The sequence below is a fragment of the Asterias rubens genome, chromosome 21 (genome assembly GCF_902459465.1).
Source record: "Asterias rubens chromosome 21, eAstRub1.3, whole genome shotgun sequence".
Taxonomy (NCBI): domain Eukaryota; kingdom Metazoa; phylum Echinodermata; class Asteroidea; order Forcipulatida; family Asteriidae; genus Asterias; species Asterias rubens.
The window spans coordinates 1,986,885-2,003,385 of NC_047082.1; the positions used below are offsets into that span (position 1 = coordinate 1,986,885).

General features: G+C 38.7%; 1 protein-coding gene across 1 annotated transcript; it reads left to right on the plus strand.

Moving 5' to 3' along the window:
• The first annotated feature begins 4,607 nt into the window (after window positions 1–4,607).
• LOC117304286 (R-spondin-2-like) lies at window positions 4,608–14,232 on the plus strand. Its single transcript, XM_033788663.1, has 5 exons — window positions 4,608–6,690; window positions 10,668–10,838; window positions 11,613–11,762; window positions 12,382–12,567; window positions 12,952–14,232. The coding sequence occupies exons 1-5, from the start codon at window positions 6,591–6,593 to the stop codon at window positions 13,176–13,178; spliced, it is 834 nt and encodes a 277-aa protein (XP_033644554.1). The 5' UTR covers window positions 4,608–6,590; the 3' UTR covers window positions 13,179–14,232.
• The last annotated feature ends 2,269 nt before the right edge of the window (window positions 14,233–16,501 follow it).

A 16,501-nucleotide genomic window follows, 5' to 3' on the forward strand; every position in this document is an offset into this window, starting at 1 on the left:
CTCAATCATTGAACGTCTTGTTTTTGGGGCAAGGCTGATCAGTTCTTGGGCATAAACGGCAACGTCATCCACGTAGCCAGAAATTGTTGTAAGTCTCTCCTAAGTGATGTTTCCTCGTGCATTGACCTTTACCGAACTACAAAAGAAAACATTGATGAAAACGTGCGACGAAAAGGAGCGGGTTGTCAAACAAGAGAGTTGTCTCGAGAGATCTTGTCCAAACCCGCAAATCCCTTGTCGAGATGAATGGGGAACAGAGTTAACCCCCTGCGAGTCGAATGAGAAACAAGGCCAGCAAGGCATTTGTCCTTCAAAATTCCAATAAAAGCCATATTTTTCTGACGGGTTACAGGTCGTTCCCAAGGGTTGGGTTTGGTGAGAAGGTGAAAGCTTTCGTTTGAGTGACGTGGGGTGGGTAGAAAGAAACTGTAACATGATATTCCGACGAAAGGGCAGTCAAAAAATGACAGGTTTCTGCCCGTGACAGTTGATTCGTATTGTTTGACGGTGGCGTCACGTATTGTTGCAGAAAACAATACAGATATTTTCTTTTACTAGTATGTTCGTTTTAACACACTGCACCATGCCGTCTAAATGTATAATAACAAGAACTAAACAAAATTGATGGGTTTTAATTGTTATGAAATAATTACTTTTTGTGTAAGAATTATCCTTAACAATGAATTTCGTACTTCGTAACTAACTAAGTATACATTGTCTGTTTTTGATGGAAAATACAAACATTGAAACTATCACACTAAAGCTTTTAGAATATAAAATTTTACTCTGCTGGTAACTTTGAGAAGTCTCAAGTAATTGGTTGGGGTGGCACTCGGGAAGGGGGAGGGGGGGGACACAGAAATCAATAGGGGCACGTTCTCCCGTGCCTCCTTATAGTCAATACGAAATTGTTCATGGAAAAAATCTCGAAAGACAATACTTTCGATTAAAGAGAACACATTTTCCCCCAAATTCCTGAAATCACAGCTTTGAATCACACAACAAAATTACTAGTTAAATATAATGATTTTTTTTTTCAAATACAGAACTATTATGTTATTGTATTGATTGAACTTTGAAGTGGTGTCAGTTATTACAGCAGGGGGTTTTATCAACGAGGTTTATTTACGACCTCGACTGTAAACCAGTGATATTTCCCCCGCAAATCACTGTCGAACTATTTAAAGTGTTTTATGTGCTTTGACCGAATAGCCAAGGTTCAAGTGTATAAACTACCACCTAAAACATATGTGTTTATTCTTAATTGTTCGCATAATATAGGGTAGAGTATTACGTATGACTGGCGGGGGCTGTATATGGATGTAGACGGCTGTTCTGTGCACCCTTACTGATAAACTCTTTTTCACACAAGGTGAATATTGCAACCATGTTTAAATTTATCAAGGTACCCTTTATAAGTTTCTCTCGAGTGAAAAGTGATTTTAGTAACTTTCAGGATTAGGCGTTTTCTGCACAGATCTCCCTGCCTTCTCTGTTTTGAAATTCATACATATAATTTTTTCATAGAAGAAAGACAGTCCCGATTTTGGGAGTCAAAATTTGAGGGAATTGACTTCCAAAAGGATGAAAATGGTAGACGCATTGTTTGTTACCTCCACCCCATGATTCTCACCAACCATTCCCCCGGGGCACCTGCCTGTTTCGGAAACAGTCGTCCACTCGGCACACCCACCACTCCTCGACACCTTTATCATCAGTGGGTGTCAGAACATGCATTTAATATAGCATCCAAACACACAGAAGGGCCTCTCTACTGAATGAAGTGGACCCAAACTGCTGTGGATTCGGGTAGCTGCGCAACTGTCATTGTTGATCAAAGTACCCGATATACCTGCCTCACTTTTTATTTCATTTATGATGACAGCATCCATGCGACTGAGGATTCGTCATTTAAAAAAATGCGAGGAGTTGAAAATGAGTTCGAGGTTACAGAATGACCTCATTGATAACCTGAACTTGTTTCTTTATGTTGTTCAATCTCGCTGGTGACATTTATGTGTCAAACATTACACAGCATTCCATTCTACCCTCATTTCAAACATGGCAACGACAATTATTTTTAAGTTTTAAGATCTTGACGATAAGATGTGTTAATTTTTGCCCCTAAGAAAACTTTTGTTGACTCAAGTAATGCCAATTGCAGTGCCTCCTGGTGAAAACAGTTTCACTGTTTAGATTCCCTTCTCTCTCAACCCTTGTAAGACTGTGTTTTTGATTCCCATATGAAAGCAAGGCGTGTAACATCATGAATGCCTAGAGGGGGTGGGCAGGCAGGATCAGGTGGTAACGGTACTGCAACGGAACTCGTTCATAGAGTTACATTTTTATGCAGGGCTCGATCAAAGTGACTCTTGCAACTTATTTCTCGCTTAAAGGGCGGGGGGGGGGGGGGGGGGGTAAAATACAGTTAGGGATTCTGCATCATTTTCGTTTTATGTTACCCACGATTTTGTACAGCCTGTTTCTAAGAGTTCACTGCTGAAGGTCTAAACAATTTGTTTTTAAGCTGGGAACAAATTAATTAATGGTTGATTATAATTAGTTTATATTTTGCTAATTACTTTATTTTGCTTAATCACCGCATGTCTTTAGGCACGTTTCCCATTCTATGCAAAATGTTTTCCTGGTTGATGAGTAGATTTTATCCTCGAAAATGACAATGTGTCTCATGGAGTAACGTCAAATTTCAGAAACCAACTTTCTAAAAACAAACAAACAAGAAATCTAAATTTCCTCAAAGTACGCCCCTTTAAGCTCGCTGGGTACGGGGGTACGGGACGTCGCAATCAAGCCATCAAAGAAGCCTCTCGAACCCCGGCACCCTTGAGGGGTCTACATGCCGTGGCAGACTTTGACAGGTAGACTTTGAAGCTGATGATTGATCGACATCCGGCAATTTGTGCGGGCTATCAAAGTATGATAACGTTGGCACAGTTATCAACTTCAAGTATCCTAGGCAAGGCAGTCCTTTTTCGAGCTCTATCCCTCTGCTCAAAGTCAGTGGATACTTTTGGTATTAAAGCCACCGTAACATACCTTTGACGTGTTCTTAAATAAATATTACAAAATAATTATATGTAAACATATCTTAATGTTTACATCATACAGTTTAAGAGCTAGACAATTACCGTTTATTTTCTACCTCCAGTATCAAATTCAAAGGCATTGTTCTAACCTTTTTAGTTATCATTCTAATGCTATACAGATCTCGAACTGACTTATACAAAAAATATTACTTTTCTTCGTTCGATATGAAGAAAATACTTCCAGACTTACCCAAATACTTATAACCTTCAGCTGAGATTGGTTGCGAAACTAAAAGTTCCCACACCCCTATTGCATTGTCCTATTGTATTGTCCTTATTCTAACCCTAACCCTCGTGTAGATCACGGGGGCCAGGAACAGAGTTGTCGGAACATAGAACAGTCACCGTTAAGAACCTGTCGCCATATAGTGATTAACTAAGCTATATCCAACACCACTAATTGTCTATGTGTTTTAAGTCCATAGGCTGGGCCGTCAACTTCAAGTGTTTTCCTTTTTGCTCAAAGCTCAAACCTCTTTGAATGTGCGACGTTGTTTTCCAAATAAGGGTTGACAAGTGCAAGTTGTGGTTATAGATTTCTGCATCTGTATTCTTTTTGTTGTCTTCACCGACACATTTATTAGTCTGGATCCGACGTGTGCCAGAACATTTCACACGCCGGAAGAACATTTTTATTGAAAATTATAGCCCACACTAGACGAACAATCGAGCGATGGTTATTTGCCATTCGACCACAAAATAAGTAGTTGTCAAATTAACTTCCGAACGGACGTGCACTCTGCACGGTGCTTGGTTGTGGAAATTGATTATAAAAAGGTTTAACAAAGTTCCATTCTGCACGAGAACACTCCACCTGAACTAAAGAATGCGAAGACAGAAAATTAAAGATGGAGTTCGTCAATGGACATTCGTATGGCTTTCAGAATATCAGTCTTAAACTATTAGCCAATCAGGTCATTGATAAAAAAAGTCAAAATCTGCTATTTGGGAAACCTTTGATCCTTGCTCCTCTTCCTAAATAACCAACCATACCGAGTGCCCCTTATCATTAACCATAAATCTACAATTTCAAATCAAGCTAAATAAATGGCCGACTATTAAAAACTTGAAAATGTATCACACACCCAACTTGGTGTCAATTTGGTGAATAATTTGCTTTCAGGTGAGCGACATCATAAGCCCCCAAACCGTTCCTTTTAACAGCATAAATATACCATATGGTTTTATTGGACCATGTTTGGACACTATGCCAAACAAGTTGGTCCATTATTGTCATGAGTAGAGTACACCAGTCCATTAAAAAGTAATTGGCCAATCGGTGGGAGTATAGATCTGGGTTTACCACTTGTTACCTGTGCCGTATTACGCATACATTTCAATGAGTACACAGGGTATTCTATAAATACAATGAGGACATTGACCAATGAGTAGAGTGTATGAGGTAGAGGACAGGCAGTGATTTGATGATGAGTGCACGGATTGTGCACACAGTGTATAAAGTTTTAGTAGCTTGATGGGTTACCATCAGACAGTACTATACATGCCATCTAGGCAGTAGGATGGGATTGCACGCACTGATACCGTCTTGTATATAGGAGACGCGTGAAGTAACACCATTTAAGAACTTCCTTCCATCTTCAAGGTGATACTAGAGTCTTCGAGGAAACTTCTCTTCTCACGGAAAACCATTTTCATTTTCGAGTGGGGATTCGTCAGGGTGATTTGTGTATGTTGCCCGTCCGCTGGACAGTGACGATGCCTTTTTAAATGAACTCGTTTATTTTCGCTTTGCGCACGTGGAGAGAAATTGGATTTGAGTGAAGTTGAATTATTATACATCTTTGTAAGAGTTAGTTTTCTTTTCTGAAGCGTCTGATTTCTTAACTAACCTGAAGAGGGGCAGACAAGGAAGGAAATTGTCTATATATTATCAACACGCAAACCTTACGTAGCATTGGGTACTCAAAACAGTGTCGCCTACTGAACGTGTTTAATTTGGCGCCATTTTTCCTGTTTGGAAACACACCACCTGTTTGGAAAAAGTAGACAATTTTGGCGCGAAAACCAAGATAATAATTGCACTTGTCAGGCGGATGTCGGTGGGAGGAATACGTATCTCACCTGCTTTGATAAACAGAAAGTCAACCTGTAATGCATCATCCGGATTCCTTGATTGCCAGGCTCGCGGATTGACATATTCCATACCCTAGGAGGAGGGGCAAAAAGAAAGTTGACATTCCTCTCAACATTTTCCACCTATGATATTCAAGATTACGTAATTTATATTTGTCAATGTGGTTTTTCCCAGCCGTGCTGTTTATGATTCATCGAGTGTACGGGACAATAACATTCGAATAATTCTCCCTCAGTCGAGAAAAGATGTCTCGTCGAGGTGCTATAATCGACGACAAATCATTCATGAAGTGAAGGGACCTTCAGCTTTAATGGTTAATTGTTTTGATGGCCATGAGGGTACAGATGAATGATAACGTGTAACTCACAATCCTCACAACGCTGATAGACCACTAGTAGGGATACCGTAACATTCAACCAAGGATTACCGAAAAGAAAACAAGTGCTCTTCACAGAGATCAATAATTTTCTTGGAGGAACGGATGGATGCAAGTTTATGTTCTTGTCACACACTGTGATATCAGAAGTACTACTGCCTTAGGTTTGCTGAAAAGAAAGTAACATTTTGTCGTGAGTGGAGTTAGGATCTAAACAAGGCTACTAATCCATCTTTGATATCTGTTTTCATTTGAGATCATCCAGTTGGTCAACAGACTATGTTGGATGTCTTAGCATTACGTGATTGAGGCACACCCTGGCTTAAGGGTGGGAGGAAGTTTACGCATCACCTTGGTCACAAAAGAAGGCTGGTCGACGTAGCGTTGGAACGGGAGTGTTGTCCCTATCGACGGGTTGATGTCACCACAATCACGGCAGATTAGCTGGTGTCATTCGCCTTGACGTAACTCACTCGCCAGGATATTTTACTCAAACGCTTCAAATTTTTTGAAAATCCGAGGATCAAATTCGAGCCAATATGTTGATAGTTTTAATTGAAGTAATTATTTGATCTACATTTGCATATTCATGATTTAAGACGACATGACTAATCGTTTTCTGTCTGTACGCGGATAAACAAGTAATTAGCAGGAACTGAACATCAAGCTCGCGTTTAGCATTTTGTATTAAAAAAAATCAATGACATAAATACTGTGGATGTAAATATTTGTATCCTTCATACAATGTTTACCTGACCAGGCGAATACTCGAGCATCTTGATGAAATTACCGACGAGTCTTGCTGATGGGCATTCCTAATCAATTTCAATCCCTAATTGATTGGATACGTACGGAGGACAGGTTCATGATTCAAAGCTCCTTGAAATGATAAGAATCTCGCGTAAAAGACCGATCAACTTTTCCCCTCAGAGAAGTGACTCAGGTATACCCTCGATACGAACAAAGTTGAGCTGAAGAATTATTATTGTATATTATTCTATCAAACCGAACAATGGCTACTTTCCTGGATTGGGAGATCCTGCTAATGCTGTGCTTCACTGTCATGCTTGTGGTCGTGGATTCAGGAGATACGTGGCGAGTGAAAACAAAAGGTGAGAACGATTATATGCAATTTATTCATTTATGTGTGTTAAGAATGGTTGTATGATCATAGAAAAATAACTAATTTTGTTCCAAAAGGTCAAATTTGAATAATTGATTATGGCCATTGCAAGTATCCTGACACTACATTGCATAAATATTTATATTAAAATATACTTTGTAGAACATTAAGGAATTCCAGAGGTCCAAGGCTCGAATCGAGTCCTATTATCAATCAATAGTTCAGGCTTAACTAGCATGTTTCAACAACAACAACAACAACCCCAGCCCCTTCCCGGCGCTCTGCATGTATATACCAGACATTCCAGTGAGCCATGTTATTCGCGAACATATTATTTTGATTGCTTTTTACCCGTCGTGTTGTCGACCGTAAACCAGAAAATAAATTGCCCTGTAAATCAAGGAAATTAAAGCTTTACTTTGTGGCAGGAACCATTAAAGACATTTGCGACTTACTATATTCCAGTTTGGCTAACCACCCAATCGATGCATGTACGCAACGACCTTTACTAAATCATAAACAGCATTTTCTCAAGTGTAATAACTCCCTAATTAATATTGAGGCCTATCTTTTATTCCACAAGGAATATGGCAATAACTGATTGCCGAATCGAACCCCTTGGGTTTTGAGATCAAATTAAAGCTGACATGGTCGGACAGTTTGTTTAATTTCAACCCACGTATCTTTTATTTGATCTTACATTAAAAACAAATAATGACAATGTGCAGAGGTATTTTTCAAGCGTGAGTCAGAAGTGCCTCGTTATATTGAAAGATGATGTCCAGGTTGCAGCTCTGACACCATGGATATTATCACTTCTTTAATTAGTCTAGACATCTCGTTAACCTTGTGTTCTTAAGAACTTCCAAACCACATTCTTATTTATATTACGGTGTCAGTTATTTCTACATCTTGGGGGAGGGGGTGTAAATCTTCGCCCTTATTTGGAAAAGTGACTTTCTTCGGACTGTTTACGTTCGAATGTAAACTAAATATAACTTTCTCTTCATGCATTAAAACGAAACAAGGCCCCAAATTGCACGTCTTGAGCCTAACATTAAGTGCTTAGCAATTCTGCTGAAAGTTTAGGCGGGGACCAGTGACAAAAAAATACACATGCCATCCTACTTTAGCAGGCAAAACATTTCTGGTAAGCAAAATTACACACGGTGCTTAACCGATGTTTGTGACGCTCGGTAAACTCGGGTCCTGTTTGTTATTTTACTTCAAACTGTTCGAGAGTGTAGACAGGTGCTGATTTTTGAGTGTTTATCACTTAAGATTAGGAATGGGAATCGTGATCTGACATAAAACCGTCAGTCTAAACAGATTACAAACTACCTGCCATTTAATAACTCCAGTAATACGTTAACCTATTTGCGTGCAAACTAGACGCCAACCGTCCAACCACTAACGGATTGCGTAGCTGTATCTCTGGAGATGTTCCATGACTAATTCAACCTGTCATGGTAGTCTGAGAGATGGGGACAAAAAACACACATACCCCTGGGGGATCTCCACCATGTCTGTCGTCACAGGATGCGATCAGTCACTTTCTACCAAGCAAGGGAGCATATATCATGACGTCATTTTGAGCATTTTGGCCTATGGTAGTTAGGAGACCGGACTGATAATTGCAGTATTCAATTTGAATCAATCTGTGGGTGAGGAGTTTGCTTCGAGAATCGTGCAGACAAGATTATAATTTAGAATCATTGAAAGGTGCATGAGGGCATCGTTCTCATCCATTCCAGTGGGGATTTTTTTGCACTTTCAGAAAGAGGGCGTGCTTCATGTTTTAGTTACGCTCAGCAGGCGAAGTGTTAATTGCAGCTTTGTATCTGCATCCGAAAGCTCTCAGAAAGATATTAATTAAGGATGCGATCAGTCCATTTTGATGAATAACCATGAATTGGCTACAATCATGTATACAAATACATCATTTTTATTTATTTGTACAACCAAAACAAGTACATGCATAGATGACGAAGTTCCAACTTGTGAGACACGGCGGCTGTTGAAATTGTTATGATTGACGCTAAATTTGTTTTACCAATGTCAGAATAGTGCACATATTTTTTATGAACTTGCTGTATTTGTTTTTGGAGAGAGTAACATTTTAACATATTTTGTGTTGCATACTGTTTCAATAGACTTTAGTAGTCGGACGTCCCAAACCCAAATCACATTTATATCTTAATTCCCAAGCTGAACACTTCTATCAACACCTTCACTTTCACATCAATCTGTCAATCATTTAGTAACACTGGATAATCTTTAAAGCCCCTGAGGTGTGAGCCGCTTTAAAAAACAGCCAGTGACACCGAAAAAGAAAAATACTATTTCCAGTGTGACATTTACCTGTAAAATCTTTCATCTTAAATTAATTTGAATCTCTCAGAGCTTGTCATCAACGACCTGTTTGTAAGATAAGAAAATAATCTGATAATTATAAAAAGTTGGCAAGTTTTCATGGTAATTTTATTTCTGTAAATCATCCATAGCAGGTGCATGGCTCCGCGTACTTCCATATGATTTAGAAAACGGCAATGTTACTCATTTTCGAGATTAAAGGCTTCCTCCATAACGGCTAGGTGTGACAGGTGTAGGGCTCCTGCAAATACAGAAAGCCAACAGACACATTGGTCGTCTTGGTTGGGGAGATATCATAAAACTCTTAGGTACCAATAACAAACCTGTTTTTGTGACATAACCAGCTATATTGTTTACAATATATTCATTAGTAATAGCTGTTAAATTTGCTTCCTTCTAAACTTGACATACTCCTATAACACCACTTTAAAATCGGGTATGTGATTCGCACAACATTCAATCAGACTTGACCTGGAATTAAATGACGGGCACTGACCCACTGGTCACAAAACGCAGTTATACTATTCCCATGTAGAGAAGACAGGCATGACACTTTATAAATATGATTAATATAATCTTAGATTCTCCTTGACCCACAGCCCGACCAAGATTACACCTCTACGGGTCCAGCACCGGTATTTTATTTAAAAAAATTAATTTTACAAAATACTTTTCGTTTTCGAGGATGAACTCTTCCCGTGCCATGCTGCGCTACCCTACAGGAATAAATTGACCTTCAAAAACTCATACTTTTTCTTACATCCTTTGCCAACTTTACCTCTCCCTTGTGCCCCCTCCCCATTAGCCACACTTCATGCCCTGCCTGCCTCACCCCTCACTTTGTACACCCATCTTCGATCTGTCTTAAGTTTGTCTCAGCTTTTGAGCTTTGGGAGTATGATTCAATTGCACATCAGACATGTAAAGGGGCACCATAGAGTCCACCATAGAATCCCCTGCCTGAGCTAATGTTTGCCCGCGCAGGATATCATGCTTAATGTACTTTCCTGTTTACCAAATAAAATTTATGAGTCCAAAAGGAACCATGCCTGGCTCTAGACTGCTGTAAGATGATGGGAAATGAAATTTCGAAAATCAATCAACTTTAACCAATAATATGTATGTACCAATTGTGTAAATATTATAATGTGTCTATATAGTGTCATAATAATCTCCAAGCTGCGACCTGTTTTATGTTTCATTGGCATATCGGATGAACCATGGATGATAGGCCATGTTTTTTCCCTTCTTGATGTAACCACACTTAAAAAAGAGAGTAGTTCCTGCAGCTATGAACCGCCCAGTTCGGGTATGATATTTTGCCCTGTGAAAAAAAGAGTGGGACAACTTCCTTGAGTACAAAACGGACCTGCGCAACTGTACATTATGGTATAGTCTTTAGGTCTAATACATTTCAGGCTATTAACAATAGTGTTTTCCTATGATGAGTAATTTTTTTTCAGAAATCAGATTTAAGTTTTAGGAAAAATATCACACCAGTCAGTTTGACCAACCATGTTTATATGATGGAAACTTTTCTTTCAAAGTTTTATTTTGAATAATAATTCATTTCATTTTCCCTCCATACCACAGCTTGCCCACAAGGGTGCAATTCCTGCACAATGTTCAACGGATGCGTCACTTGCAAGCCTCGCTACCTTCTCCTCCTTCATAGAAGTGGAATGAAACAAATGGGTTACTGCAGACACACGTGCCCTCCTGGCTACTACGCGAGTACGATGTCTGATGTTAACAGGTGTTCAAGTAAGTGATTGAAATGTGGATTTAGGTCTGGAGAGGGGTGTGGGGGCAAAAAGAACACCCTAGTTCTTGAACCTATTCATTTGAGCACATCTCCCCAATGTTCTACTCTTTATTATCATTATCTTGGTAAACCGGGGTTTTTAATTGAAGTTAATTAACAACAGAAAAAAACATAAAAGAGAGTGTTAACCTTGACTTAATGATCTTTCAACTGAGTTTAAGTTTTCTTGGAAACTTTAGCTGATGACAGCTCGTTCAAATTGTAATGTATTCAAGATTGTGTACTGCGCTGGCACGATGGCGACATACAATGATAAACAATTGATATGAACAGGATGTAGAGGGCGGTATTTAAGTCACCAGCAATTACACAGTCACCATTCTAAGTCACTTCGCTTGTCTGGTTTGGGTTTTTAAAATAGTACAGACGATGTGTGGCCACACAAAGCCCATGCCAGATGTCACTAAAGATAGGCATGAAAAAGATTACCAACACTCAAATTAATTTGATGGCGACACCAAATGCCGTACTACTATATATAGTTATAACAATAGAAATAGTTATTCTAAGAAAATAGTGTCCTTTTCGCTTCTCGTCGTGGTGGCACTGTATTTACTTGGAAACATGGTCTAAGAACTGAATAGTATTAAGCAATGACAATCTCCCCTACCCATCACCAAACAAAACTAAAACACAACCCACCAAAAACAATAGAAACAAATAGACCCCAAAATACATTTACATGTTCTTTTACCATTCCTCATATTATTCAGAATGCAGAGTGGAGAACTGCGAGTCTTGTTACAGCCGAACCGTTTGTTCAAACTGTCAGTCACCGTTCTTCGGATACAACGGGAAATGTTACGCACAGTGCCCTGAGGGCACATGGGCAGACAGAAAGAGTGGGCACTGCGTCGATACAGGTACATACACACTGAGTTAATTTGAACCAGTTCAGTCGGAGATAAGTCATGTCGTTACCATGGTGACATTTAATTGCTGATTCTCTCAATTTGTATGTTAAAATTTAGCCATAGAATAGCAGAGCCTACTGGAAAGTTGGGACAGATTTAATGGGCACAAAGCAAGTCTTTATTTTGAACTTGTGCTCCTGTAGACTTTACTCCCAATGGCCTATGAGTATGAGTTTTAGTCAGATCGGGCCAGGGGTCAGACAGAAAAGGGCTGTGAACCCACAAGAGGGAGGGCAGCAAGACTAGCTCTCTTTTAAAATCTTTCTTACCATAGTCATCATTGATAAGACCGATGTTAAAAGAGAGCCAAATAAACTTGAGTATTCAGTTTGACTTAAACAGAATGGTTAATGTTGACGCTAATAAATGTCTTGCAACTTTAGGCAGACTTTGAATACTACATTTGATAGGTAATCCGAATTATTATAAAAGATTGACGTCTCACTAAATATTATTTCATTAAGAGGTGTGGAAATGAAGTTAACCTACTCTTTTCGCAAAATGATGTATTATCGATTTCTTTATCTGACTTATGAACATTAACTGAAAACTCATCATTCTCTTACAGTTAATTGCGTGGTGTCCGAGTGGGATAGCTGGACTCCTTGTCAGAAAAATGGCGCCCTCTGTGGGTACAAATGGGGAGAAGAATCTCGAATGAGAGGAATCATCACACCGCCCTCACCGGGAGGGGAGAGTTGTCCCGAGCTGTTAGAGACCAGACAGTGTCGAATGGTGCAAAGATATTGTCAAGGTAAACAATAGTTTTGAACATTCCTTGGATGACATGATGGAGAGAAACATTAAGAAGTTTTCACTGGGGTTGAAGCCAATTAGACATCCGGGTAGTGGTATGTCGTCGGATTCCCCACATAAACCAATTACTGTTAGCAAGAGATTCATTTCAACGTTCTTAGCTGACTATCAAAGTTAAAACTTGTTTGTCTGTTTATTGGAAAAGTATGACACTGTATGTAGCAGGTGTTTTGCCTAGTTAAATAAACTTACTGCCTGCCTACATACACCATGGTCTGACGTGGACAAGTCTTCCCCCTAGATAAAACTGTACAATGACATGAAGGCCTTGTGAGTATAACTTTAGATAAATGACTTTTTTAATGATTTTTTTTTTCAACAGAAGACGACCTTATCACTGAAGCAACGGCAGTAGGTCAATATAAAAACGACAAAGAAAGCTCGAAAAGAAAGTCGGCACGACGAAAATCACGAAAAAGAAGTCGAACTCGCAAAACGCGAACAAGGACTCGCTCAAAGAGTGGTCGTGAAAGAGATCCATCAAAGTCAAGAAACAACGAGAAACAATCTCGCGATACACCACGAGATCTTCCAGCGGATATTGCGTGAATGTTCAGAGGATCCTTGGTGGATTGAACACGAGAGGGCGCTTTTGTCAAAGATGCAGTGTGAGGAGCTCTTCCATAATCTGTTTTGAAAGCTCTGAATGTGAAAATGAGGCACACGTCTCTATTAGCGTTGAATAACCTTCAACTAAATTGACGAGAATGATTGTACGAAAGACTGTGCTTTTAAAAAGAAATGCCATGCTTTTAAACATTCTGTATATTATTTTGTGTCTCATCGAGCACAATTCGGGAAGCAATGTGTGTTTATGCAAATGCTACTTTATTAAAATTAATAATGAACGAGTAACACAAGAACAGAACCACGCAAGATGCCAATTCAATAGCTCCGTCATCAACAATTATGCACATTTCTCGTCAAAGTTCCACTATGAGACAATGGAATGATGTTAGGTTTGTGCCATCTTAAAGCCCATTGATTTAGTTGTTGTTTTGAATAGAATCGCTTATTTGATGAAATAGTATAAAATGTTGTTTTTATTGATGATCAGAGGAGAGGTGAATTCCTATAGTGTACAATTCCTTTAAAAGTAAAACTTGAGATTAGATTTCACTTTCATCTTGAGTATTTAACCATTATTGGATTTCTAGTTTTGAGATGTCGAACAAGATTTTGTCCGGTACGTATAAAGAAATCATCAGCAACTAAGAGTGTGTTAATTTATATGGAACATATGCAAATAACCGAGCTTAGAGATTCAACAATTGTATCTTTCGTAAATGTTATACGTAATGTATAATCCATTTTTAAAAGAATGCGTACATATGACATCTTACCACTTTACTATGACATCATGATGACGTTTAATTTATTATTTTTGAATAACTGAGCTCAACTATTTATTACTTTGGGGTTCGTATACCATAAGAATTATTTTGTTAGTATCGGTATAATATGATTTTATTTTTAAAATAAACTTCTTTTGTGAAATAAACCTTTCCCGAGGTTGAAAAACTTGCTGTATTTGTATTACTTCATTGAGACAGTGACAAGATAATTTCTACACATCTATGAGTTATTATTTAAGGAGGTTGATGCAGAGGACGGACACACGTCTACTGGGGGTTTTATCATTCGTCGTTAAATCACGCTTAGTCAACCAGCGTCATCACGTTTTGTTCGATGTGTGCGATTTATCTAATGAAAATTGATAATTTTATCAATAATTGTAATTGTAATTTTTAGACGGCGGTTATTCGGGTTATATATATATTTTTTACATAATGACATGCTTATTTAGCAAGGGGACAATTTTGGTAGTTGCTAAAGACCAGATCCTCACTTGGTGTACCCAAACGTATGCATACAATAACAAACTTCGGATTGATGATACCAAAGCCTACACCCGATGGTCCGTAAAAGGGGGGTAACCCTGTTCCAGCCCTAGGGGTAGGAGTAGGTGGCAACGGCCTCTGGAAAAAAATCACTGTAGTCCACACCTTGAAGTGGCCCTCAGGCCTTGTGTGTCTGGCGACTAGCATTACAAAAACTGTGAACATTTTGGCTCAATTATTGGTGTTATCGAAAAAGCAAGAAAATGATGAAAGAAAAACACCCTTGTTGCATTTATGTGCTTTCAGATGCCCAAGGAAAGCTTCATGCCTGAAGTCTTTTTACGATTCATTGGGTGAAAAACCACCCCCTCTCTAAAATGAAATTACTTTAAAGGAATGATTTTTTAACAATATTTTATAATATTAAAGGGAGTTAGTACAAACACATCCAGGCCTTTAGGAGATAATCATCTTCCAGATAGAGAGAAGAAAACATTATCTAAACTCCAAACGGACAACCAAAAGTGTAATTCAAAGAGTAAAAGGTTAATTGCATGCATTCACACTTATCCTTAGAACAATACATTCAATTACTTATTACAAATTTACAGGCATAGATCAGAAACAGGTGCCAACATATACCTACCTCCTGTTGTTATTTACTCCACCCCCTGAATTTTGTTCACCAGGCGAAAACCAATTGTCAGAATATCTTTGTTCCCTTTGTAGCGGAACTCAATGGACATATTTCTTAGGGAAATAATGCGTAGCAATCAATTAGTAACAATTTGAGAACCAGTGAGGTTTGTAAGTGGTAGGTTTTCCCCCACAGCTATTTCATGTTTCAAAATAAAACGGACGTAAAACAACTACGATAACGGAACAAAATCGGATTGTTGCCGAGCTCAAATACAAACCCATCTGCAGAAAAATTAGCTTCCAGCTAACTTCCCCGACGAAGTTAGAAATGTGTTATTGCCAGGGCTGAGGTTAATCGGAATGTTCGTAACAGGAAATACAATGTTGACAGTGGCACAGTCAGACAATGTTGACAGTGGCACAGTTTCACAGCCATGTGAAACCATTATTTTTTTAGAAGATCAATTGATGTTCTTTAAATGCAATGCAACAGGAGTTTTACATTGTATCCCCTCCTTAATGTGTCTTTGCCCCCGTTTGCCATCCCTCCCCCACCACCTAAAAAGTATTTGGTAACGCCATTGTATTTTGGTCATTAGCAAATATCAAAATATTTTGAAAACCCTGCAAAGAATATTAATTTGTTCCTCTATAGTTCTTTACGCAATCAACTTTTGTATATCTTTCACCTCCTTCCCATCCCCAAATTAAGTTTTTACCCTGGCTTGCCCCCCACCCACCCATTGAAATGTTTGGTTACACCACTGCATTTTGGCCATTAGTGAAGGTTTCCGTTGGAAACAATGTAACAAAATATGACTTTGTACCTCTACACTTCTTTACGTCATGCAATGGTCGTTTTTCATTTGAACACAGTATATTTCCCAATCCCACCACTCACTCTAAAGACCTGAAAGCAACGTTAATTTGTCCTAATTCAATTTTGACCCATCAGTGTGCTTCCTTGAATGGCACCCGATTGTTTTGTTATTTCTACGTCTCGACGCAGACCCATTGTGACGTCCTCGCCACTTCAATACACGTTCAAACATTATGGAATCGATTGAACCACAGCACCATTAAACATTACACCTTTGTCTTCTTCTGCCCATCTCTGGAAAAATGTGTGAATGGAATATAATTTCTGTTAGCTAAAGTATTCAGGGTATTTTAATGCATTGAATGATTTTACTGTAGTCAATAATGCTGAAAATTTCAAGTATTGACAATGACTGTTTGCATTTTATGAACATGAATGGTTGTCTGTTGATTGTGAGGCAAAAGAAATAGTGTGAACTCAATTCCATTGATTAAATCACAGGAAACTCTATTTTTGAAACAATTTAATGTGGTGAAAACTTATTACATTAGTTCAAAAATTTGAACTGAGGA